Here is a 26500-nt window from a genome sequence, read left to right on the forward strand (position 1 = left end):
CTCTCTCTCTCTCTCTCTCTCTCTCTCTCTCTCTCTCTCTCTCTCTCTCTCTCTCTCTCTCTCTCTCTCTCTCTCTCTCTCTCTCTCTCTCTCTCTCTCTCTCCTCTCTTTCTCTCTCTCTCTCTCTCTCTCTCTCTCTCTCTCTCTTGTCTCTGTTTAAACATTTAAATAGTGTTGCTTCTTATTGTTGTCCCTCTTTCATCCAGTATGTTTGAAATAATAATGCTGGGGCTGATGGGAAACTGCTATTGGACAGAGGAGGGGTCTCAGAGGAGACAGAGAGGTGGAGAGGAGACAGAAAGAGAGAGAGAGAGAGAGAGAGAGAGAGAGAGAGAGAGAGAGAGAGAGAGAGAGAGAGAGAGAGAGAGAGAGAGAGAGAGAGAGAGAGAGAGAGAGAGAGAGAGAGAGAGAGAGAGAGAGAGAGAACAATTTCAGAGGGGGGAGTAATTCCCCCACCCCCATCCAACCCCCCACCCCTTCACTAAGCCAATCTTACTGCAAGAGACGAAAAAAGAAAGAACAAATGTTTTCTTGCAGTTGTGAAACACTCATTAAAAAGCAGAGCTATAGGACAAACAAAGATGTTCCTACGAGGCCCTACTCTTCCATTCAAACTAATTTCATAATTTCATCCCTGTTTTAATAAACTAATAATTCCTTGGTGGAAAAGGTATTCTGTTCCAGTCGTATTGTTCTAGTGAGTGAGAGGTGGTATTATGAGAATGGCAAGGAGAATGGGACTCAAACCTCTAGAGGTGGAATAGCATCGTCTGTCTGTACTGATGGGAAATCAGCCTGATGTTGTACCAATCTCCTTGGATCCTGGACAATTACATGATTTAAGTGTAATAATATTGAGCCTTTACACATCTGATGTCTGGTTAATGAAGCCAGGGATATTCTAATAGTTTGCGTCTTGTAAAGCTCAAGTTGAATGTCAAACAGCTTTTCTCTTCATATCTTGAAGTTTTATGAAAGCTGAAGTGTACAAAACGTTACGATATGTTTTTTGGTTTTTAATACATTTGCAAAAACAATGTATTTAAAACTTATTTTGCTTTGTCATTATGGAGTATTGTGTCAAGATTGATGAGATTTATATATATATATTTTAATCCATTTTAGAATAAGACTGTAACGTAACAAAATGTGGAAAAGGTTAAGAGGTGGAAAGACTTTCCGAAGGCACTTTATATATAAACTACCAGTCAAAAATAACATAGTTATATATATATAAACATAATTATATACTTATATATATATATATATAAACATAATCGATGTACAGTACCAGTCAAAAGTTTGGACACACCTACTCATTCGAAGGTTTTTCTTTATCTTTACTATTTTCTACATTGTTGAATAATAGTGAAGACATCAAACTATGAAACTACACATTGAATCATGTAGTAACCTCAAGAAATGTCAACAAATCAAAATATATTTTATATTTGAGATTCTTTAAAGTAGCCATCATTTGCCTTGATGACAACTTTGCACACTCTTGGCATTCTCTCAACCAGCTTCACCTAGAATGCTTTTCCAACAGTCTTCAAGGAGTTCCCACATATGCTGAGCACTTGTCGGCTGCTTTTCCTTCACTCTGCGGTCCAACTCATCCCAAACCATCTCAATTGGTTTGAGGTCGGCTGATTGTGGAGGCCAGGTCATGTGATGCAGCACTCCATCACACTCCTTCTTGGTCAAATAGCCCTTACACAGCCTGCAGGTGTGTTGGGTCACTGTCCTGTTGAATAACAAATTCAAGTCCCACTGAGCGCAAACCAGATGGGATGGCATATCGCTGCAGAATGCTGTGGTAGCCATGCTGGATAAGTGTGCCTTGAATTCTAAGTAAATCACAGACAGTGTCACCAGCAAAGCATCCCCACACCATCACATCTCCTCCTCCTCCTCCATGCTTCACGGTGGGAACCACACAAGAAGAGATCATCCGTTCACCTCCTCTGCATCTCACAGAAACACGGCGGTTGGAACCAAAAATCTCTAATTTGGACTTATCAGACCAAAGGACAGATTTCCACCGGTCTATTGTCCATTGCTCGTGTTTCTTGGCCCAAACAAGTCTCTTCTTCTGGTGGTGTCCTTTAGTAATGGTTCATTTGCAAGAATTCAACCATGAAGGCCTGATTTTCGCAGTCTCCTCTGAACAGTTGATGTTGAGGTGTGTCTGTTACTTGAACTTTGTGAAGCATTTATTTGGGCTGCAACTTCTGTGGCTGAACATATTGCAGCCGAGGTAGCAGAGGTAACTCTGGGTCTTCCTTTCCTGTGGCAGTCTTCATGAGAGCCAGTTCCATCATAGTGCTTGATGGTTTTTGCGACTGCACTTGAAGAAACTTTAAATGTTCTTGAAATGGTTCCGGGTTGACTGACGTTCATGCCTTAAAGTAATGATGGACTGTCGTTTCTCTTTGCTTATTCTAGCTGTTCTTGCCATAATATGGACTTGGTCTTTTACCAAAAAGGACCATCTTCTGTATACCATCCCTACATTACCTTGTCACAACACAATTGAAATGCATTCCAGGTGACTACCTCATGAAGCTGGTTGAGAGAATGCCAAGAGTGTGCAAAGCTGTCATCAAGACAAAGGGTGGCTAGCACGTTTTTGGTTAGTACATGATTCCAGATGTGTTATTTCATAGTTGTGATGTCTTCACTATTATTATACAATGTACAAGGTACAATTCTACAATGTAGAAAATAGTTTAAATAAATACCCTTGAATGAGTAGGTGTGTCCAAACTTTTGACTGGTACTTTATATGTATATATATATATATATATATTTATATATGTCACAGTGCATTTGGAAAGTATTGTCACGCGTTCTGCGGTCGGCGTCACCGGTCTTCTAGCAATCCTCGATCCACTTTTCATTTTCCATTTGTTTTGTCTTGTCTTCCCACACACCTGGTTTCAATTCCCCTCATTACATGTTGTGTATTTAACCCTCTGCCCCCCCCCCCCCCCCCCCCCCCCCCCATGTCCTTGTCCGGAATTGTTTATTGTAAGTGCATGTGCACGTTTATCTGGTGTGCGACGGGTTTTGTACCCAGTTATTGTTTGTTCTGGATGCCGGTAGTTTTATGTATTAAACTGCTCTGTTGTAAACCCAGTTTTTGCTCTCCTGCGCCTGACTTCCTGCCGCCAGTCCTTACAAGCATTTAGCCCCCTTCCCATTTCCACATTTTTCAACCTTACAGCATTATTTTAATTAATCAATCTACACACAATACCACATAATGACAAAGCCACAAAGGTTTTAATAAATTTGTGCAAATTTATTTAACAAAAATAACAGAAATACCTTATTTACATCAGTATTCAGACCCTTTTGCTATGAGACTTGAAATTGATCTCAGGTGCATCCTGTTTCCATTGATCATCCTTGAGAAGTTTCTAAGACGTGATTGGAGTCAATCTGTGGTAAATTCAATTGATTGAACATGATTTGGAAAGGCACACACCTGTCTATGTAAGGTCCCACAGTTGACCGTGCATGTCAGAGCAGAAACCAAGCCATGAGGTCGAAGGAATTGTCCGTAGAGCTCCGAGACAGGATTGTGTCGAGGCACAGATCTGGGGAAGGGTACCAAAAAATGTCTACAGCATTGAAGGTCCCCAAGAACACAGTGGCCTCCATCATTCTCAAATGGAAGAAGTTTGGAATCACCAAGACTCTTCCTAGAGCCAGTGGTGGAAAAATTACCCAAAGTCATACTTGAGTAAAAGTAAAAATACCTTAATAGAAAATTACTCAAGTAGAGGGTAAAATCCTACTTGAGAAAAAGTTTTATTTTAAGTATCAAAAGTAAATGTAATTGGAAAAATATCCTTCAGGAAATATATAAATAATTTCCAATTCCTTATATTAACCAAACCAGACAGCATGATTTTCTTGTTTTTAAATTTACGGATAGCCAGAGGCACAATCCAACACTCAGACATCTAAAAAAAAAAAAAAAAGCATTTGTATTTACTGAGTCCTCCAGATCAGAGGCAGTATGGATGACCAGGGATGTTCTCTGTTTAGTGAGTCCTCCAGATCAGAGGCTGTAGGGATGACCAGGGATGTTCTCTGTTTAGTGAGTCCTCCAGATCAGAGGCAGTATGGATGACCAGGGATGTTCTCTGTTTAGTGAGTCCTCCAGATCAGAGGCTGTAGGGATGACCAGGGATGTTCTCTGTTTAGTGAGTCCTCCAGATCAGAGGCAGTAGGGATGACCAGGGATGTTCTCTGTTTACTGAGTCCTCCAGATCAGAGGCTGTAGGGATGACCAGGGATGTTCTCTGTTTAGTGAGTCCTCCAGATCAGAGGCAGTAGGGAGGACCAGGGATGTTCTCTGTTTAGTGAGTCCTCCAGATCAGAGGCAGTAGGGATGACCAGGGATGTTCTCTGTTTACTGAGTCCTCCAGATCAGAGGCTGTAGGGATGACCAGGGATGTTCTCTGTTTAGTGAGTCCTCCAGATCAGAGGCTGTAGGGATGGCCAGGGATGTTCTCTGTTTAGTGAGTCCTCCAGATCAGAGGCAGTAGGGATGACCAGGGATGTTCTCTGTTTAGTGAGTCCTCCAGATCAGAGGCTGTAGGGATGACCAGGGATGTTCTCTGTTTAGTGAGTCCTCCAGATCAGAGGCTGTAGGGATGGCCAGGGATGTTCTCTGTTTAGTGAGTCCTCCAGATCAGAGGCAGTAGGGATGACCAGGGGTTTTCTCTTTAAGTGCGTGAATTAGACCATTTTCCTGTCCTGCTAAGCATTCAAAATGTAACGAGAACTTTTGAGTGTCGAGGCAAAAATTTACAGAGTAAAAAGTACATTATTTTCTTCTGGAACGTAGTGGAGTAAAATTCAAAGTGGTCAAAAATATAAATAGTAAAGTAAAGTACAGATTCCCCCAAAAAACTACTTAAGTAGTACTTTACAGTACTTTACACCACTGTTTAGAGCTAGCCGCCCTGCCCAACTGAGAAATCATTGGAGAAGGGCATTGGTCAGGGAGGTGACTAAGACGCTGATGGTCATTCTGACAGAGCTCCAGAGTTCCTCTGTGGAGATAGGAGAACCTTCCCGAAAGGACAACCATCTCTGCAGCACTCCACCAATCAGGCCTTTATGGTCGAGTGGCCAGACGGACGCCACTCCTCAGTAAAAGGCACATGACAGCCCGCTTGGAGTTTGCCAAAAGGCATCTAAAGGACTCTCAGTCCACGAGAAACCAGATACTCTATTCTGATGAAACCAAGATTGAACTCTATGGCCTGAATGCCAACTGTCACATCTGTAGGAAACCTTGCTCCATCCCTATGGTGAAGCGAGGTGGTGGCAGCATCATGCTGTGGGGGTGTTTTTCAGCAGGGACTGGGAGACTAGTCAGGATCGAGGGAAAGATGAACAGAGCAAAGTACAGAGAGATCAGTGATGAAAACCTGTTCCAGAGCACTCAGGACCTCAGACTGGGGTGAAGGTTCACCTTCCAACAGGACAACGTGCCTAAGCACACAGCCAAGGCAAGCGCAGGAGTGGCCTGAGACAATTGAGACATGGTTTGTGTCTGTGTGTCATTCAGAGGGTGAATGGGCAACAACATATTTAAGTGCCATAGAACAGAGGTATGGTAGTGGTTGCCAGGCGCACCGGTTTGTGTCAAGAACTGCAACGCTGCTGGGTTTTTCCACGCTCAACAGTTTCCCGTGTGTATCAAGAATGGTCCACCACCTGAAGGACATCCAGCCAACTTGACACAACAGTGTGAAGCATTGGAGTCAACATGGGCCAGCATCCCTGTGGAACACTTTTGACATCTTGTAGTCCATGCCCCGATGAATTGTGGCTGTTCTGAGGGCAAAAGGGTGTTGCAACTCAATAATAGGAAGGTGTTCCTAATGTTTTTTGCACTCAGTGTTAGTAACAGAAAGACACTGCAGGTACACCAATGTGCTATAAATATATAATAATATAATAACACTCTGGTTTATACCATACAACACATATGTTACTATAAAAAAAAGAAAAGCCACATGGTAATATCAGTATTAATAACAACAGAAACATCAACTTATTGTATTTTGTAAATTGTAAAGAGTGCAGTTACTTTCATTGACAGATGATGGCGCTGTTCTCCCTGTTACAAAAGTGTACAAAACATAAACTATGGGTAGAATTAAACTTGTTTCGTGAGATATTAAGAAGAAGGCACAATCTGTAATTTTAACAGGCCGAACTCTTTACATTTTTGTTTTGTTTTATTTGTAAAAGATAAGGGGTAGGGCTGGGGTTTATGTAGGTCTAACCACTCTCAAGTGGAGAGTCCATGAAGATCGACACAAAACTAACAAGGCATTGAAGTTATATTCGTTAATAATGACATTTAACGCCCTTAATAAAGCACTATGTAACCCCATGCTATTACACTGGTGTTACTGGTTTGTTACTGGTACTACACATGTATTAGAACAACTTATTTTAAAGTATAACCAAGCAGACAAGAATGCTGTGAGTAATGTTTTGCGTAAGGATCCGATATTTGTGCGTAATGACTTTCCGTGGGGAGATGTTGCTGTTCTTTTTGGACAATTTTTTAGGAGGTTGTTAATTTCCTAAACACAACGTGTCATACACAGGGGCCTACTGTGAAACTGTTTGGGGCGCCATTAGGGACAGTAGTACCGTAACCGTTCTCAGTACAAAGATGAGTTTCTCTCCTTCGACCCGCGGCGGAGCCTACAAGACGAGTATATCTCATTCAGCTGCATTTTTCTTCCTTTGCTTGGTGTCCAAGTTAACTACGTTCTTCTGATTGGGTGGATTTGTTATTCCGCTTGAATGGACCGCGTGTAGATTGGCTGCAGAGAGGTTTACGTCATCCAACTAGAGGAGGTTTACTTGGGATTTTCGTTCTGTCACTGTCAAATGTAGAGCAGGCGACCATTGGGGACAAGGTAGCGTTGAACAGAAGAGAGAGAGAGAGATATATAGATAGAGAGGACAGTAGTCGCGTATTGTCGCAACATTTTCTTGTGCGTGCATCATTATAAACTTAGTGCCAGCCAGGTCTTCTGTATTAATTATTGCATGCGTAGAGCAGATCATCCAGCGTTGGACTGGCATCTGGTTACGAAAGAAACGGGACGGCACCAGTGGAAATACTATCTGAAAACTCCATTAGCCTTGCTCCGTTCGTTTTACAATTGCCAGCAGTCAGTCACAGCAGCCTATTTCCGAGGACGCGAATCGCGATCACAGGGACCGCTGGAGAAGTCTCACGTTTTGTCGTTTGATTTATAGACTGGTCACTGTAATTTACGCAATAGCCTAGTGTTCTGGACTCATTGCATTTTCTTCTCTCTTTGGTCCAAAGTAGTCCATGCAAGCCTAGTTGCTATACCATTTTTTAAGAAACCTACGTGACAGACAGATTCAATCATTACTCTCAAACGGGACAAACGAGGTGGGTGTTTTATTATTGTTATTATGGATCTGAATGTGTCGCATCATGGCACTTTAACGTGATTTATTACAATGCCTGTTATACGTAACAATAATGAAGGTTTAGGTCCAATTGGGTGTGAAAGGTTCCACTAAAAGATAATAATATACTTTTATTGTTCGTCTTTGCGTATGATTTTTATAGCATGTTAATATTCTATTAATTAACCTAACCTCTATAACGTACTGTCAATATTTGATTGTATATTTGTAAATATAGAGAGTCTGCGTTCAAATACGGGAATTGGTCAAAGTAACGCATGTTCTTTACCTTCTATTTTGTCCACGTTTGAATTTTCTCGACACGGGCAATACATATAACACCTTCTTTACAGTGTTCCACTGTAGTCTGCTGTAGTGTATTCCATTTACTTTTTACTTTCCATTAAAACGCAACCATCAGATTGCCAGAACGGGAATGGGGGTTGTTTAGCCTTGGGCTGCAGCCGGTCTGGGTTGCCTGATCTGTTTTGTATTTCTCCCCGACTCCATCTCACTGCCTTCTAAATTGCCTGTCCGTGTAATTACTTGAGTTAGCCCATTTAAGTTAAAAGCTTTACCCCCTCAAATGTCCTCTCTTCCCCAACCCGGAATGAAACTTGACATGGCCCATCTTATTTATCCAGGGAGTCACTTTCGGGCCAGCTTTTTGATTCATCTCCTTTTAGATTTAATCAGCACTAAGGTATAGCTTGTCCCTAAGAGCCTCTGCTAATGGGGTTAGTGAATGCTTTTCTCAGTGCAGCGTTTTCTCCCCCTTCCCTTCTCCTCTAATTACCTTTCAACAAAGATTTGTCTCAGCTAGAAGTCTGCCCTGCATGCTGAACATTGGGAAAGGATTAGAATTCAAATATATTAGTTTCAGATCAGTTTGAACAAAAAGTGTTTTTCATTGCGTAAATAGATTATCACAAATAGGATAGTAATAGTCTATGTAATAAGTTAATCCATAGTAGCCCGTGATATCAGTACATTTGAGTCCCTCTTTAAAGGTGACACATGCTAAACATTGATAGGGTCCGTTCCCCCTGCAAAGTCTCATACAACTTTGATGGTTTTTCAATTAATAGCACTCCTGTGTTCACCCAGTCTTCCCTCCGTTAGAAACAAGCCGATGCAGACCCCCCTTCTGCCTTCCATAGAAAGGGGACATTGACAGGTGTGCAGAACAGCGTGGTATAGAGTAATGTTCTGTTCTAAAGTCATTAAGAGCCCAACAAAAGGCAGGGCCCCCGTGCAGCTCTGCTCTAATTGTTCGTCTGGCTCTTGGTGTTATCAGTGAACACACATTCTTCACATCACACCGCAACCACAGAATGGATGGAGTAAAAACAGCATTTAGATGAGAGGAGAGAGACAGTGTGTGTGTGTATGTGGGGATATATATATATATATATAGAGAGAGAGAGATAGAGACAAGAGAGAGAGAGTCAGAAAGATCAAGTGCAGATTTGGTACAGTAAATGAGTTGTAGCCCTTCTCCTCTGTAACTCTGGAACAGAACCACTGAGGAAGGGACGGAAGAGTTTATAAATACAATTATTACAGTCTGCAGTCCTTTTACAGCTTTGCGAATACTTCATCTGACTTTAACAGGCTAATAACTTATGGATGCCACATTGGGAAGATTTTTGTCTGGAATAGCACTCTGTAGGTATAGGTCAATATGGTCTGTCAGTTGTTTGTACTACAGACGACCTACAGACAGAAAGTCAACATAAAGCTTTGACAGACTACAGACAACATTACCGATGCTATCGGACCCAAACTGGAGCTTTTTTTCCCCACAAACAACCGACAGACACTACAGACACTGTCTGTCTCAGACTAGAGCTTTTTCAGCCTGCCTGGGTTGCCTCGTTGGTGAGGATGAGGTGTGGTTTACATGTGGCTGATCACGTGACCCCGAGAAAACAGCGTAATTTAACACTACTTTAATTACCTTGTTACAACACTGGCCTCTCTGTCGACCAGGAATTCAAATGTAGGCTAATTGAAAATTCAGTTGGTTCAACTTCACATGTATAGGCCTATTTTTGTAGCTTGGCTGCCAAAATGCTGCTTTGGACCAAAAATTAAGTCGTGACTGCGTTGTAAATTGGCCATTATAAAACTTTTGCTACAAGTATATTTAAAATAAATGTAAGTCTCATCTCAATAATAAGCACACTTTTGTTTGAAATATAAAATGAATGTAGAATGTAGAATACTTGTAGTTCCAATATGAGCTGCCATAAACCACAATGTTCCAATATGAGCTGCCATAAACCACAATGTTCCAATATGAGCTGCCATAAAAAACAATGTTCCAGTATGAGCTGCCATAAAACGCAATGTTCCAATATGAGCTGCCATAAACCGCAATGTTCCAATATGAGCTGCCATAAACCACAATGTTCCAATATGAGCTGCCATAAACCGCAATGTTCCAATATGAGCTGCCATAAACCGCAATGTTTCAATATGAGCTGCCATAAACCACAATGTTCCAATATGAGCTGCCATAAACCACAATGTTCCAATATGAGCTGCCATAAACCACAATGTTTCAATATGAGCTGCCATAAACCACAATGTTCCAATATGAGCTGCCATAAACCGCAATGTTTCAATATGAGCTGCCATAAACCACAATGTTCCAATATGAGCTGCCATAAACCACAATGTTCCAATATGAGCTGCCATAAACCACAATGTTTCAATATGAGCTGCCATAAACCACAATGTTCCAATATGAGCTGCCATAAACCGCAATGTTCCAATATGAGCTGCCATAAACCGCAATGTTTCCAATATGAGCTGCCATAAACCGCAATGTTCCAATATGAGCTGCCATAAACCACAATGTTCCAATATGAGCTGCCATAAACCACAATGTTCCAATATGAGCTGCCATAAACCACAATGTTTCAATATGAGCTGCCGTAAACCGCAATGTTTCCAATATGAGCTGCCATAAACCACAATGTTCCAATATGAGCTGCCATAAACCGCAATGTTCCAATATGAGCTGCCATAAACCGCAATGTTTCCAATATGAGCTGCCATAAACCGCAATGTTCCAATATGAGCTGCCATAAACCACAATGTTCCAATATGAGCTGCCATAAACCACAATGTTCCAATATGAGCTGCCATAAACCACAATGTTTCAATATGAGCTGCCGTAAACCGCAATGTTTCCAATATGAGCTGCCATAAACCACAATGTTCCAATATGAGCTGCCATAAACCGCAATGTTTCAAAAAATGTTTCCATAAACCGCAATGTTTCAAAAAGAGTTTCCATAAACCACAAAGTGCACTGTGTCAGACAACAATATTTTAGTTAACAATCCCTGAAAACACCATCTGAAACATCTGAGTGCTGCCTTACAGGTTGTAGAAAAGTGAATTCCTGCACACAACAAGATATAACCTATAACCTATAAACTCTGCAATGTTTATTGTTTTGTTGTTTCGGTCAGCCACCTTTTTCTTGTCTTAATATGTTCCAGGTGTCACCACCTGTTAGTCACCACCTGTCAGTCACCACCTGTTAGTCACCACCTGTCAGTCACCACCTGTTAGTCACCACCTGTCAGTCACCACCTGTTAGTCACCACCTGTTAGTCACCACCTGTTAGTCACCACCTGTTAGTCACCACCCGTCAGTCACTACCTGTCAGTCACCACCTGTCAGTCACCACCTGTCAGTCACCACCTGTCAGTCACCACCTGTTAGTCACCACCTGTTAGTCACCACCTGTCAGTCACCACCTGTCAGTCACCACCTGTCAGTCACCACCTGTTAGTCACCACCTGTTAGTCACCACCTGTCAGTCACCACCTGTCAGTCACCACCTGTCAGTCACCACCTGTCAGTCACCACCTGTTAGTCACCACATGTCAGTCACCACCTGTCAGTCACCACCTGTTAGTCACCACCTGTCAGTCACCACCTGTTAGTCACCACCTGTCAGTCACCACCTGTCAGTCACCACCTGTTAGTCACCACCTGTCAGTCACCACCTGTCCGTCACCACCTGTTAGTCACCACCTGTTAGTCACCACCTGTTAGTCACCACCTGTCAGTCACCACCTGTCAGTCACCACCTGTTAGTCACCACCCGTCAGTCACTACCCATCAGTCACCACCTGTCAGTCATCAACTGTTAGTCACCACCTGTCAGTCGCCACCCGTCAGTCACCACCTGTCAGTCACCACCTGTCAGTCACCACCCGTCAGTCACCACCTGTCAGTCATCACCTGTCAGTCACCACCTGTCAGTCACCACCTGTCAGTCACCACCTGTCAGTCACCACCTGTCAGTCACCACCTGTTAGTCACCACCTGTTAGTCACCACCTGTCAGTCACCACCTGTCAGTCACCACCTGTTAGTCACCACCTGTTAGTCACCACCTGTTAGTCACCACCTGTTAGTCACCACCTGTCAGTCACCACCTGTCAGTCACCACCTGTTAGTCACCACCTGTTAGTCACCACCAGTCTCATAACAACCTTCTTAATCGCTTGTGTTTTTTTCTTCATAACCAGGAACAATGCTTCAAAATCAATACTAGCAGGAATCCTTATCGTTTCTGTATTTCTTAACCAGTGACAACTACTGATATCAACATGTTTGTGTCTCTTGTTATTTCTTCACTTAGGGACCATGGTGAATCCTGGAGGTAGCAGCCAGCCCCCTCCGGTGGGAGCAGGGTCCCTGTCCTGGAAGAGGTGTGCGGGCTGCGGGGGGAAGATCGCTGACCGCTTCCTTCTCTATACCATGGACAGCTACTGGCACAGCCGATGCCTTAAGTGCTCCTGCTGCCAGGCCCAGCTGGGGGAGATAGGCACCTCCTGTTACACCAAGAGCGGCATGATCCTCTGCAGAAACGACTACATCAGGTGAGACTGGCGGGTTAAGGTCGGCAGGGCCTGCTGGGAATGTGTGAGTTTGTGTTAACATCGGTTGAGGGCTCGGGCGCAGGTGGCTGTGTGTGTGTGTGAATTGTGCAGATCACCCTTCAGCGAGGGTACATACAGGTAACATGTGTGGGTGTTTATGTGTTTCTGTCTGTTTGGGTGCTTTGGTCTGTTTGCGTGTGTGTATTGTGCGGTACAGATCTGCCCTCAAGCAAGTGTACAGATACCGTAACATACTGTATATCATTTTCTATTCTGGAATGACAACTTATATCGATGGATCTATGTCCCACATTCATTTCCTGACAAGAAAAATGTTACTGTCAAGAAAAATAAAGGTGACACCCGGGTTTAAAGGGGATGCCCTGGTTTAAAGGGGATGCCCTGGTTTAAAGGGGATGCCCTGGTTTAAAGGGGACGCCCTGGTTTAAAGGGGACGCCCTGGTTTAAAGGTGACACCCGGGTTTAAAGGGGATGCCCTAGTTTAAAGGGGATGCCCTGGTTTAAAGGGGACGCCCTGGTTTAAAGGGGATGCCCTGGTTTAAAGGGGATGCCCTGGTTTAAAGGGGATGCCCTGGTTTAAAGGGGATGCCCTGGTTTAAAGGGGATGCCCTGGTTTAAAGGAGGACGCCCTGGTTTAAAGGGGATGCCCTGGTTTAAAGGGGATGCCCTGGTTTAAAGGGGACGCCCTGGTTTAAAGGGGACGCCCTGGTTTAAAGGGGACGCCCTGGTTTAAAGGGGACGCCCGGGTTTAAAGGGGACGCCCTGGTTTCAAGGGGACGCCCTGGTTTAAAGGGGACGCCCTGGTTTAAATGGAACGCCCTGGTTTAAATGGAACGCCCTGGTTTAAATGGAACGTCCTGGTTTAAATGGAACGTCCTGGTTTAAAGGGGATGCCTTGGTTTAAATGGGACGCTCTGGTTTCAAGGGGACGCCCTGGTTTAAAGGGGATGTCCTGGTTTAAATGGAACGCCCTGGTTTAAAGGGGATGCCTTGGTTTAAATGGGACGCTCTGGTTTCAAGGGGATGCCCTGGTTTAAAGGGTACGCCCTGATTTAAATGGGACGCCTTGGTTTAAAGGGGACGCCCTGGTTTAAAGGGGATGTCCTGGTTAAAGGGGATGCCCTGGTTTAAAGGGGATGCCCTGGTTTAAATGGGACGCCTTGGTTTAAATGGGACGCCTTGGTTTAAATGGGATGCCCTGGTTTAAAGGGGACGCCCTGGTTTAAAGGGGACGCCCTGGTTTAAAGGGGACGCCTTGGTTTCTGGGACAATAGAAAAGAAAGGAGAACATTTTTGTTGCTAGTTAGGAAAAGTGCACCTTATGTATTCTTCTATCGAGATGTGGAATGAATTAAGTCATGGATATGAAATGAAGGAGTTGTTGACATATGTTACAGGCTATATAACGATGTATGGAAGCAAGGAATGTTTTTTCCATTCAGAATATGGAGAACACGTTTTTCAAATTCACCCGACGTCGGGCCTTGTTTAAAAGTCCCTCCTCGTTGAATTCTCTCCGTACTATTCTTAAAAAGAGGTCAAACTGACTGCTGGCATGTTGACAGAGAACAAGACGAAAAACAGTCTTTTTCTAATAGAACATCTGCACGTCTGTTTGTTCATCGTGCCATTTTTCATCAAGCAGCAAAAGGTGGGAGCCTGGCTCAGGGCTGTTCCCCAGGGTTTGTATTTGCTTTACGAGATGCTAGGAGAGACTATACAGGACAGGCACCTTTTAGCACTGGGGGAATTTAAAAGGGTTTCTCATCCTGTTTGGCAAGTTTGTGTATCAGAAAAGAGATAATTTAATTAACAAAGACGGTCTTTTTAAATATTTATATAAAGTGTGTGGAACACTTAACCAGCTAGCGCTTGATGACGGCAGACGGTCTCATTCTGCTAATGCGGAATCGCCTGATTTGACAGCCTGATCGTTCAACAATTTGACCTTGCGAAGACGAGCCAAACCACTCAGTGGGTAGAGACACAGTGCAAGGATCAGGAGAACACTTTTCATAATAGACCACAATATAATAACAAGAGTTGATTAAGTAGATTTTTCTTAGCAAATACTTTTCGCTTTAGACTGTGTCACACTACTTAAAAAAAAAAAATATATATATATATATATATATATATATATATATATATATATATATATATATATATATATATATATATATATATATAGTACAGACTATTGCCAAACAGTAAACATAGTTTGTTATTTATTTTTATTTTGATAAATATTTATTGTAATAAGAGGTATTTTCTGATATTGTTTGTCTTACAGAAATGGACAGTTATATATGCATGCATTTTGTTTTGCAGTGATCATATATGATATAATCTGAATGCTCTGTACTGTGCTGTACTGTAGTGTGCTGTGCTGTACTGTGCTGTACTGTAGTGTGCTGTGCTGTACTGTGCTGTGCTGTACTGTAGTGTGCTGTGCTGTACTGTGCTGTGCTGTGCTGTACTGTAGTGTGCTGTGCTGTACTGTGCTGTGCTGTGCTGTACTGTGCTGTACTGTACTGTGCTGTACTGTACTGTACTGTGCTGTACTGTGCTGTGCTGTACTGTACTGTGCTGTACTGTAGTGTGCTGTGCTGTAATGTGCTGTACTGTAGTGTGCTGTACTGTAGCGTGCTGTGCTGTGCTGTACTGTGCTGTACTGTGCTGTACTGTGCTGTGTTGTACTGTGCTGTACTGTGCTGTACTATACTGTACTGTGCTGTACTGTACTGTGCTGTACTGTACTGTGCTGTACTGTAGTGTGGTGTACTGTACTGTGCTGTACTGTGCTGTACTGTGCTGTACTGTACTGTGCTGTGCTGTACTGTACTGTACTGTGCTGTACTGTGCTGTACTGTGCTGTGCTGTGCTGTGCTGTACTGTACTGTACTGTGCTGTACTGTGCTGTACTGTACTGTGCTGTGCTGTACTGTACTGTACTGTGCTGTACTGTGCTGTACTGTACTGTGCTGTACTGTGCTGTACTGTACTGTGCTGTGCTGTACTGTACTGTACTGTGCTGTACTGTACTGTGCTGTACTGTGCTGTACTGTGCTGTACTGTACTGTGCTGTACTGTACTGTGCTGTACTGTACTGTGCTGTACTGTACTGTACTGTACTGTGCTGTACTGTACTGTACTGTACTGTGCTGTGCTGTGCTGTGCTGTACTGTACTGTACTGTGCTGTACTGTACTGTACTGTACTGTGCTGTACTGTACTGTACTGTGCTGTACTGTACTGTGCTGTACTGTGCTGTGCTGTGCTGTGCTGTACTGTACTGTACTGTGCTGTACTGTGCTGTACTGTGCTGTGCTGTGCTGTGCTGTGCTGTACTGTACTGTGCTGTACTGTACTGTACTGTACTGTACTGTACTGTGCTGTACTGTACTGTGCTGTGCTGTACTGTACTGTGCTGTACTGTGCTGTGCTGTGCTGTGCTGTACTGTACTGTGCTGTACTGTGCTGTGCTGCTAGTAATTGAGTTAATACTCAGTGACATGCTGCTGCTATGTACCAACACAGGCAGGCAGATACAAACACTATACACACTATAGACCATACTATACACATACTGTATTACACTGTACTATACACTGTACTATAAACACCATACTATACCCATACTATATTACACTGTACTATACCCATACTATATTACACTGTACTATAAAACACTGTACTATACACTATACTATATTACACTGTACTATACACATACATTTACATTACATTTACATTTAAGTCATTTAGCAGACGCTCTTATCCAGAGCGACTTACAAATTGGTGCATTCACCTTATGACATCCAGTGGGACAGTCACTTAACAATAGTGCATCTAAAACTTAGGGGGGTGGGGTGAGAGGGATTACTTAACCTATCCTAGGTATTCCTTAAAGAGGTGGGGTTTCAGGTGTCTCCGGAAGGTGGTGATTGACTCCGCTGTCCTGGCGTCGTGAGGGAGTTTGTTCCACCATTGGGGGGCCAGGGCAGCGAACAGTTTTGACTGGGCTGAGCGGGAGCTGTACTTCCTCAGTGGTAGGGAGGCGAGCAGGCCAGAGGTGGATGAACGCAGTGCCCTTGTTTGGGTGTAGGGCCTGATCAGAGCCTGGAGGTACTGAGGTGCCGTTCCCCTCACAGCTCCGTAGGCAAGCACCATGGTCTTGTAGCGGATGCGAGCTTCAACTGGAAGCCAGTGGAGAGAACGGAGGAGCGGGGTGACGTGAGAGAACTTGGGAAGGTTGAACACCAGACGGGCTGCGGCGTTCTGGATGAGTTGAAGGGGTTTAATGGCACAGGCAGGGAGCCCAGCCAACAGCGAGTTGCAGTAATCCAGACGGGAGATGACAAGTGCCTGGATTAGGACCTGCGCCGCTTCCTGTGTGAGGCAGGGTCGTACTCTGCGGATGTTGTAGAGCATGAACCTACAGGAACGGGCCACCGCCTTGATGTTAGTTGAGAACGACAGGGTGTTGTCCAGGATCACGCCAAGGTTCTTGGCGCTCTGGGAGGAGGACACAATGGAGTTGTCGACCGTGATGGCGAGATCATGGAACGGGCAGTCCTTCCCCGGGAGGAAGAGCAGCTCCGTCTTGCCGAGGTTCAGCTTGAGGTGGTGATCCGTCATCCACACTGATATGTCTGCCAGACATGCAGAGATGCGATTCGCCACCTGGTCATCAGAAGGGGGAAAGGAGAAGATTAATTGTGTGTCGTCTGCATAGCAATGATAAGAGAGACCATGTGAGGTTATGACAGAGCCAAGTGACTTGGTGTATAGCGAGAATAGGAGAGGGCCAAGAACAGAGCCCTGGGGGACACCAGTGGTGAGAGCGCGTGGTGAGGAGACAGATTCTCGCCACGCCACCTGGTAGGAGCGACCTGTCAGGTAGGACGCAATCCAAGCGTGGGCCGCGCCGGAGATGCCCAACTCGGAGAGGGTGGAGAGGAGGATCTGATGGTTCACAGTATCGAAGGCAGCCGATAGATCTAGAAGGATGAGAGCAGAGGAGAGAGAGTTAGCTTTAGCAGTGCGGAGCGCCTCCGTGATACAGAGGAGAGCAGTCTCAGTTGAATGACTAGTCTTGAAACCTGACTGATTTGGATCAAGAAGGTCATTCAGAGAGAGATAGCGGGAGAGCTGGCCAAGGACGGCACGTTCAAGAGTTTTGGAGAGAAAAGAAAGAAGGGATACTGGTCTGTAATTGTTGACATCGGAGGGATCGAGTGTAGGTTTTTTCAGAAGGGGTGCAACTCTCGCTCTCTTGAAGACGGAAGGGACGTAGCCAACGGTCAGGGATGAGTTGATGAGCGAGGTGAGGTAAGGGAGAAGGTCTCCGGAAATGGTCTGGAGAAGAGAGGAGGGGATAGGGTCAAGCGGGCAGGTTGTTGGGCGGCCGGCCGTCACAAGACGCGAGATTTCATCTGGAGAGAGAGGGGAGAAAGAGGTCAGAGCACAGGGTAGGGCAGTGTGAGCAGAACCAGCGGTGTCGTTTGACTTAGCAAACGAGGATCGGATGTCGTCGACCTTCTTTTCAAAATGGTTGACGAAGTCATCTGCAGAGAGGGAGGAGGGGGGAGGGGGCGGAGGATTCAGGAGGGAGGAGAAGGTGGCAAAGAGCTTCCTAGGGTTAGAGGCAGATGCTTGGAATTTAGCGTGGTAGAAAGTGGCTTTAGCAGCAGAGACAGAGGAGGAAAATGTAGAGAGGAGGGAGTGAAAGGATGCCAGGTCCGCAGGGAGGCGAGTTTTCCTCCATTTCCGCTCGGCTGCCCGGAGCCCTGTTCTGTGAGCTCGCAATGAGTCATCGAGCCACGGAGCGGGAGGGGAGGACCGAGCCGGCCTGGAGGATAGGGGACATAGAGAGTCAAGGGATGCAGAGAGGGAGGAGAGGAGGGTTGAGGAGGCAGAATCAGGAGATAGGTGGGAGAAGGTTTGAGCGGAGGGAAGAGATGATAGGATGGAAGAGGAGAGAGTAGCGGGGGAGAGAGAGCGAAGGTTGGGACGGCGCGATACCATCCGAGTAGGGGCAGTGTGGGAGGTGTTGGATGAGAGCGAGAGGGAAAAGGATACAAGGCAGTGGTCGGAGACTTGGAGGGGAGTTGCAGTGAGGTTAGTGGAAGAACAGCATCTAGTAAAGATGAGGTCGAGCGTATTGCCTGCCTTGTGAGTAGGGGGGGAAGGTGAGAGGGTGAGGTCAAAAGAGGAGAGGAGTGGAAAGAAGGAGGCAGAGAGGAAAGAGTCAAAGGTAGACGTGGGGAGGTTAAAGTCGCCCAGAACTGTGAGAGGTGAGCCGTCCTCAGGAAAGGAGCTTATCAAGGCATCAAGCTCATTGATGAACTCTCCGAGGGAACCTGGAGGGCGATAAATGATAAGGATGTTAAGCTTGAAAGGGCTAGTAACTGTGACAGCATGGAATTCAAAGGAGGCGATAGACAGATGGGTAAGGGGAGAAAGAGAGAATGACCACTTGGGAGAGATGAGGATCCCGGTGCCACCACCCCGCTGACCAGATGCTCTCGGGGTGTGCGAGAACACGTGGGCGGACGAAGAGAGAGCAGTAGGAGTAGCAGTGTTGTCTGTGGTGATCCATGTTTCCGTCAGTGCCAAGAAGTCGAGGGACTGGAGGGAGGCATAGGCTGAGATGAACTCTGCCTTGTTGACCGCAGATTGGCAGTTCCAGAGGCTACCGGAGACCTGGAACTCCACGTGGGTCGTGCGCGCTGGGACCACCAGAGTAGGGTGGCCGCGGCCACGCGGTGAGGAGCGTTTGTATGGTCTGTGCAGAGAGGAGAGAACAGGGATAAACAGACACATAGTTGACAGGCTACAGAAGAGGCTACGCTAATGCAAAGGAGATTGGAATGACAAGTGGACTACACGTCTCGAATGTTCAGAAAGTTAAGCTACGTAGCAAGAATCTTATTGACTAAAATGATTAAAATGATACAGTACTGCTGAAGTAGGCCAGCTGGCAGTGGGTGCGTTGTTGACACTACACTAATCAAGTCATTCCGTTGAGTGTAATAGTTTCTGCAGTGTTGCTATTCGGGGCTAGCAGGCTAGCTAGCAGTGTTGTTTACGTTACGTTGCGTTAAAAGAACGACAATAGATGGCTAGCGAACCTAGAAAATCGCTCTAGACTACACAATTATCTTTGATACAAAGACGGCTATGTAGCTAGCTAAGTAGCTAGCTACGATCAAACAAATCAAACCGTTGTACTGTAATGAAATGAAGTGAAAATGTGATACAACCTGTGAATGCGACCGGGTAGTTGAGTTCTATACAGAAGACGTTGGCTAGCGTTGGCTAGCTGTTGGCTAGCTAGCAGAGTCACCTACGTTAAGGACGACAAATAGCTGGCTAGCTAACCTCGGTAAATTAAGATAATCACTCTAAGACTACACACTCTAAACCTAAACAACACAATTATCTTGGATACGATGATACGATGATACGAAGACAGCAAAGACAGCTATGTAGGTAGCTAACACTAAACTAATCAAGTCGTTCAGTTGAGTGTAAAAGTTTCTCAGTGCAGCTAATCAGTGGACGTTAGCTAGCTGGCTAGTGAAGACTACGTTAGGACGGCGAAATACGATAATTACGCAATTATCTTTGATACAAAGACGGCTATGTAGCTAGCTGAGAAGAAATTGCTAAGATAAGACAAATCAAACCGTTGTGATATAATGAAATATAATGAAAAAGTTATACTACCCGTTGGAGCGACGTGCAGATGCGACCACTCGCTCCAACCGGAACCGGATCATCATTACACTGTATTATAAAACACCATACGATACACATACTATATTACACTGTACTATAATACACCATACTATAATACACTATACTATAATACACCATACTATAATACACCATACTATATTACACTGTACTATACACATACTGTATTACACTGTACTATACACATACTGTATTACACTGTACTATAATACACCATACTATACACATACTATATTACACTGTACTATACACATACTGTATTACACTGTACTATACACATACTGTATTACACTGTTCTATAAAACACCATAATATACACATACTATATTACACTGTACTATACACATACTATATTACACTGTACTATACACATACTGTATTACACTGTACTATAAAACACCATACTATACATATACTATATTACACTGTACTATACACTGTACTATAAAACACCATACTATACACGTACTGTATTACACTGTACTATAAAACACCATACTATACACATACTATATTACACTGTACTATAAAACACCATACTATACACATACTATATTACACTGTACTATACACTGTACTATAAAACACTGTACTATACAAGTACTATATTACACTGTAGTATAATACACTGTACTATAATACACTGTACTATAATATTGTACCATACTGTAATATACTGTACTATAATACACTATACTATAATACACTATACTATAATACACCATACTATAATATACTGTACTATAATACACTGTATTAAAATACACCATACTATAATACACTGTACTATAATACACTGTACTATAATATTGTACCATACTGTAATATACTGTACTATAATACACTATACTATAATACACCATACTATAATACACCATACTATAATACACTGTACTATAATACACTATACTATACATTGTACTTTACACTATACTATAATACACCATACTATAATACACTGTACTATAATACACCATACTATAATACACTGTACTATAATACACCATACTATAATACACTATACTATAATACACCATACTATAATACACTATACTATACATTGTACTTTACACTATACTATTATACACCGTACTATACACCATACTATAATACACTGTACTATAATATTGTACCATACTGTAATATACTGTACTATAATACACTGTACTATAATACACTATACTATACATTATACTTTACACCATACTATAATACACCATAGTATAATACACTGTACTAAACACCATACTATATATCGTACTATAATACACCATACTATAATACACCATACTATAATACACTGTACTATAATACACTGTAATATACACTGTACTAATATACATCATACTATACACCATAGTATAATACACTGTACTAAACACCATACTATATATCGTACTATAATACACCATACTATACACACAATACTATACACCATAATATAATAAACCGTATCTGTAATAAATCAAATCAAATTTGTTTGGTCACATACACATGGTTATCAGATGTAAATGCGAGTGTTGCGAAATGCTTGTGCTTCTAGTCCCGACCGTGCATCAATATCTAACAAGTAATCTAACAATTTCACAACAACTACCTTATACACAAGTGTAAAGGAAGTAATAAGAATATGTACATATAAATATATGGATGAGCGATGGCCGTGCGGCATAGGCAACATGCAGTAGATGGTATAGAATACAGTAGATACATATGAGATGAGTAATGTAGGGTATGTAAACATTATATAAAGTGGCATTGTTTAAAAAGAGACTAGTGATACATTTAATACATCCAATTTTTTATGATCAAAGTGGCTAGAGATTTGAGTCAGTATGTTGGCAGCAGCCACTCAATGTTAGTGGTGGCTGTTTAACAGTCTGATGGCCTTGAGATAGAAGCTGTTTTTCAGTCTCTCGGTCCCTGATTTGATGCACCTGTACTGACCTCGCCTTCTGGATGATAGCGGGGTGAACAGGCAGTGGTTCGGGTGGTTGTTGTCCTTGATGATCTTTTTGGCCTTTCTGTGACATCAGGTGGTGTAGGTGTCCTGGAGAGCAGGAAATACACCTTACTATAATACACCATACTATAATACACCATACTATAATACACCATACTATAATACACCATACTATAATACACCATACTATAATACACCATACACCGTACTATAATACACCATACACCGTACTATAATACACCATACACCGTACTATAATACACCATACTATAATACACCATACACCGTACTATAATACACCATACTATAATACACCATACTATAATACACCATACTATAATACACTATACTATAATACACCATACACCGTACTATAATACACCATACACCGTACTATAATACACCATACACCGTACTATAATACACCATACTATAATACACCATGCTATAATACACCATACACCGTACTATAATACACCATACTATAATACACCATACTATAATACACCATACTATAATACACTATACTATAATACACCATACACCGTACTATAACACACCATACACCGTACTATAATACACCATACACCGTACTATAATACACCATACTATAATACACCATACTATAATACACTATACTATAATACACCATACTATAATACACCATACACCGTACTATAATACACCATACACCGTACTATAATACACCATACTATAATACACCATACTATAATACACTATACTATAATACACCATACTATAATACACTATACTATAATACACTATACTATAATACACCATGCTATAATACACCGTACTATAATATACTATACTATAATACACCATACTATAATACACCTTACTATAATACAACATACACCGTACTATAATACACCATACTATAATACACTATACTATAATACACTATACTATAATACACTATACTATAATACATTGTACTATAATACACTGTACTATAATACACTGTACTATAATACACCATACTATAATACACTATACTATAATACACCGTACTATAATACACCATACTATAATACACTATGCTATAATACGCTATACTATAATACACTATACTATAATACATTATACTATAATACACCATACTATAATACACCATATTATAATACACCATACTATAATACACTATACTATAATACACCATACTATAATACACTGTACTATAATACACCATACTATAATACACTATACTATAATACACTATACTATAATACACCGTACTATAATACACCATACTATAATACACCATACTATAATACACCATACTATAATACGCTACACTATAATACACCATACTATAATACACCATACTATAATACATTATACTATAATACACCATACTATAATACACCATACTATAATACACTATACTATAATACACTATACTATAATACACCATACTATACTACACCGTACTATAATACACTATACTATAATACACCGTACTATAATACACCATACTATAATACACCATACTATAATACACTATACTATAATACACTATACTATAATACACCATACTATAATACACCATATTATAATACACCATACTATACTACACCGTACTATAATACACTATACTATAATACACCGTACTATAATACACCATACTATAATACACTATACTATAATACACTATACTATAATACACCATACTATAATACACCATACTATAATACACCATACTATACTACATCGTACTATAATACACTATACTATAATACACCGTACTATAATACACCATACTATAATACACCATACTATACTACACCGTACTATAATACACTATACTATAATACACCGTACTATAATACACCATACTATAATACACCATACTATAATACACTATACTATAATACACTATACTATAATACACCATACTATAATACACCATGCTATAATACACTATACTATAATACACTATGCTATAATACGCTATACTATAATACACCATACTATAATACACCATACACCATGCTATAATACACTATGCTATAATACACTATACTATAATACACTATGCTATAATACACTATACTATAATACACCGTACTATAATACACCATACTATAATACACTATGCTATAATACACTATACTATAATACACTATGCTATAATACACTATACTATAATACACTATGCTATAATACACTATACTATAATACACTATGCTATAATACACTATACTATAATACACCGTACTATAATACACCATACTATAATACACTATGCTATAATACACTATACTATAATACACTATGCTATAATACACTATACTATAATACACTATGCTATAATACACTATACTATAATACACTATGCTATAATACACTATACTATAATACATTATACTAGAATACACCATACTATAATACACTATACTATAATACACCATACACCATACTATAATACACCATACTATAATACACTATACTATAATACACCATACACCATACTATAATACACCATACTATAATACACCATACTATAATACACCATGCTATAATACACTATACTATAATACACTATACTATAATACACCATACACCATACTATAATACACCATACTATAATACACCATACTATAATACACCATACACCATACTATAATACACCATACTATAATACACCATACTATAATACACCATGCTATAATACACTATACTATTATACACTATACTATAATACACTGTACTATAATACACCATACTATAATACACCATACTATAATATACTGTACTATAATACACTATACTATACCCCGTAAACAGACCTCCAGGGATGATGAGGGCCTGTGTCTCTCCTCTCCCCACCCAGCTCCTCATCAACAAGGATCAAGTCAATGGGTCACTCCATTCATAATGGCACTACAACATAATTTAAATAGAGAGGAAGGGATGGATGGAAAAGAAGACACACTTTGCCACTTGTAATGTAATGAGAGCTAGGTGGTAGAGGGGAGAGGAGCTGAAACACAGGCTACTTCCCAAACAGCACTCTATTCCCTTTATAGTGCACTACTTGTGACCAGAGCACTATAAAGGGAATAGGGTGCCATTGGGACAGATCCCTGCCTGTCTCTGCACTAGACTAGCCTGTGAGATAAGGAAAGGAAAGCAGGTTAGAAAAAAAACATCTGACAGTAAGTCCACACAATTAAAGTCTTTAATTAGAGTCCCCCTTCATTTAGCTTTAGTCCTGATGGGTTTTATCTAATGAGATCTGCTCTCAGTCTCCTCTCCTCTCCTCTCCTCTCCTCTCCTCTCCTCTCCTCTCCTCTCCTCTCCTCTCCTCTCCTCTCCTCTCCTCTCCTCTCCTCTCCTCTCCTCTCCTCTCCCTCTCCTCTCCTCTCCCTCTCCTCTTCCTCCTCTCTCTCTCCTCTCCTCTCCTCTCCTCTCCTCTCCTCTCCTCTCCTCTCCTCTCCTCTCCTCTCCTCTCCTCTCCTCTCCTCTCCTCTCCTCTCCTCTCCTCCCCCTCTTCTCCTCCCCTCTTCCTCTCCTCCCCTCTTCCTCCTCTCTACTCCCTCTTCTCCCTCCTCCCCTCTCCCTCCTCTCTATCCCCTCTACTCCCTCCTCCCCTCTCCCTCCTCTCCATCCTCTCTTCTCCCTCCTCCCCTCTCCCTCCTCTCCATCCTCTCTTCTCCCTCCTCCCCTCTCCCTCCTCTCTACTCCCTCTTCTCCCTCCTCCCCTCTCCCTCCTCTCCATCCTCTCTACTCCCCCCTCCCCTCTCCCTTCTCTCCATCCTCTCTTCTCCCTCCTCCCCTCTCCCTCCTCTCCATCCTCTCTCATCCCTCCTCCCCTCTCCCTCCTCTCCACCCTCTCTGCTCCCTCCTCTCTACTCCCTCCTCTCCACTTCCTCCCCTCCCTCCTCTCTACTCTCTACTCCCTCCTCTCCTTCCTTCCTCCCTCCTCTCTACTTCCAATGACGTGTCCACACATCTAACAAACAAAACATTTAATTAACCAAATTGGCTTTTGAGAGAGTGAGAGAGAGATGGAGAGAGAGAAAAGGGTAGAACGAAAGAGAGAGAGAAAAGGGGGGGATTATTGTGAAGGCCAGTTTTTTTCTGGGTCTCAGTTTTTTTCTGGGTCTCATCTTGTAATGGATTATTAAATTGCTCTTGCAGTATAAATAATGGAGTTATATCTCTTACTTTTATTAATAAAGCTGATGTGAAAACCGCTCCACATTGATCGTGACGCATGAGTGAAAATGCATCACATTACTTCTAATGGGAGACGTGCCTGACCTGAGATGATACCCATCCACCATCCATCACACAGGAAGACACCACAAACACTGTGTATA

The 26500-nt window shown here is 42.2% G+C and overlaps 2 protein-coding genes across 4 annotated transcripts in view; one reads left to right on the plus strand and one right to left on the minus strand.

The window, feature by feature from the left end:
- dzip1l (DAZ interacting zinc finger protein 1-like) overlaps window positions 1-26500 on the minus strand; it is a 1064069-nt gene that overhangs the window by 204893 nt on the left and 832676 nt on the right. The gene's annotated exons all lie outside the window — the stretch shown is intronic.
- lmo4b (LIM domain only 4b) overlaps window positions 6923-26500 on the plus strand; it is a 50172-nt gene continuing 30594 nt past the window's right edge. The window contains exons 1-2 of the mRNA XM_046299991.1: window positions 6923-7474; window positions 12164-12404. Of these exons, the coding sequence (XP_046155947.1) occupies window positions 12169-12404 (236 nt within the window). The 5' untranslated portion in view covers window positions 6923-7474; window positions 12164-12168. The remainder of the gene's footprint in view (window positions 7475-12163; window positions 12405-26500) is intronic.

This window comes from Oncorhynchus gorbuscha, linkage group LG15 (assembly GCF_021184085.1).
Source record: "Oncorhynchus gorbuscha isolate QuinsamMale2020 ecotype Even-year linkage group LG15, OgorEven_v1.0, whole genome shotgun sequence".
Taxonomy (NCBI): Eukaryota; Metazoa; Chordata; class Actinopteri; order Salmoniformes; family Salmonidae; genus Oncorhynchus; species Oncorhynchus gorbuscha.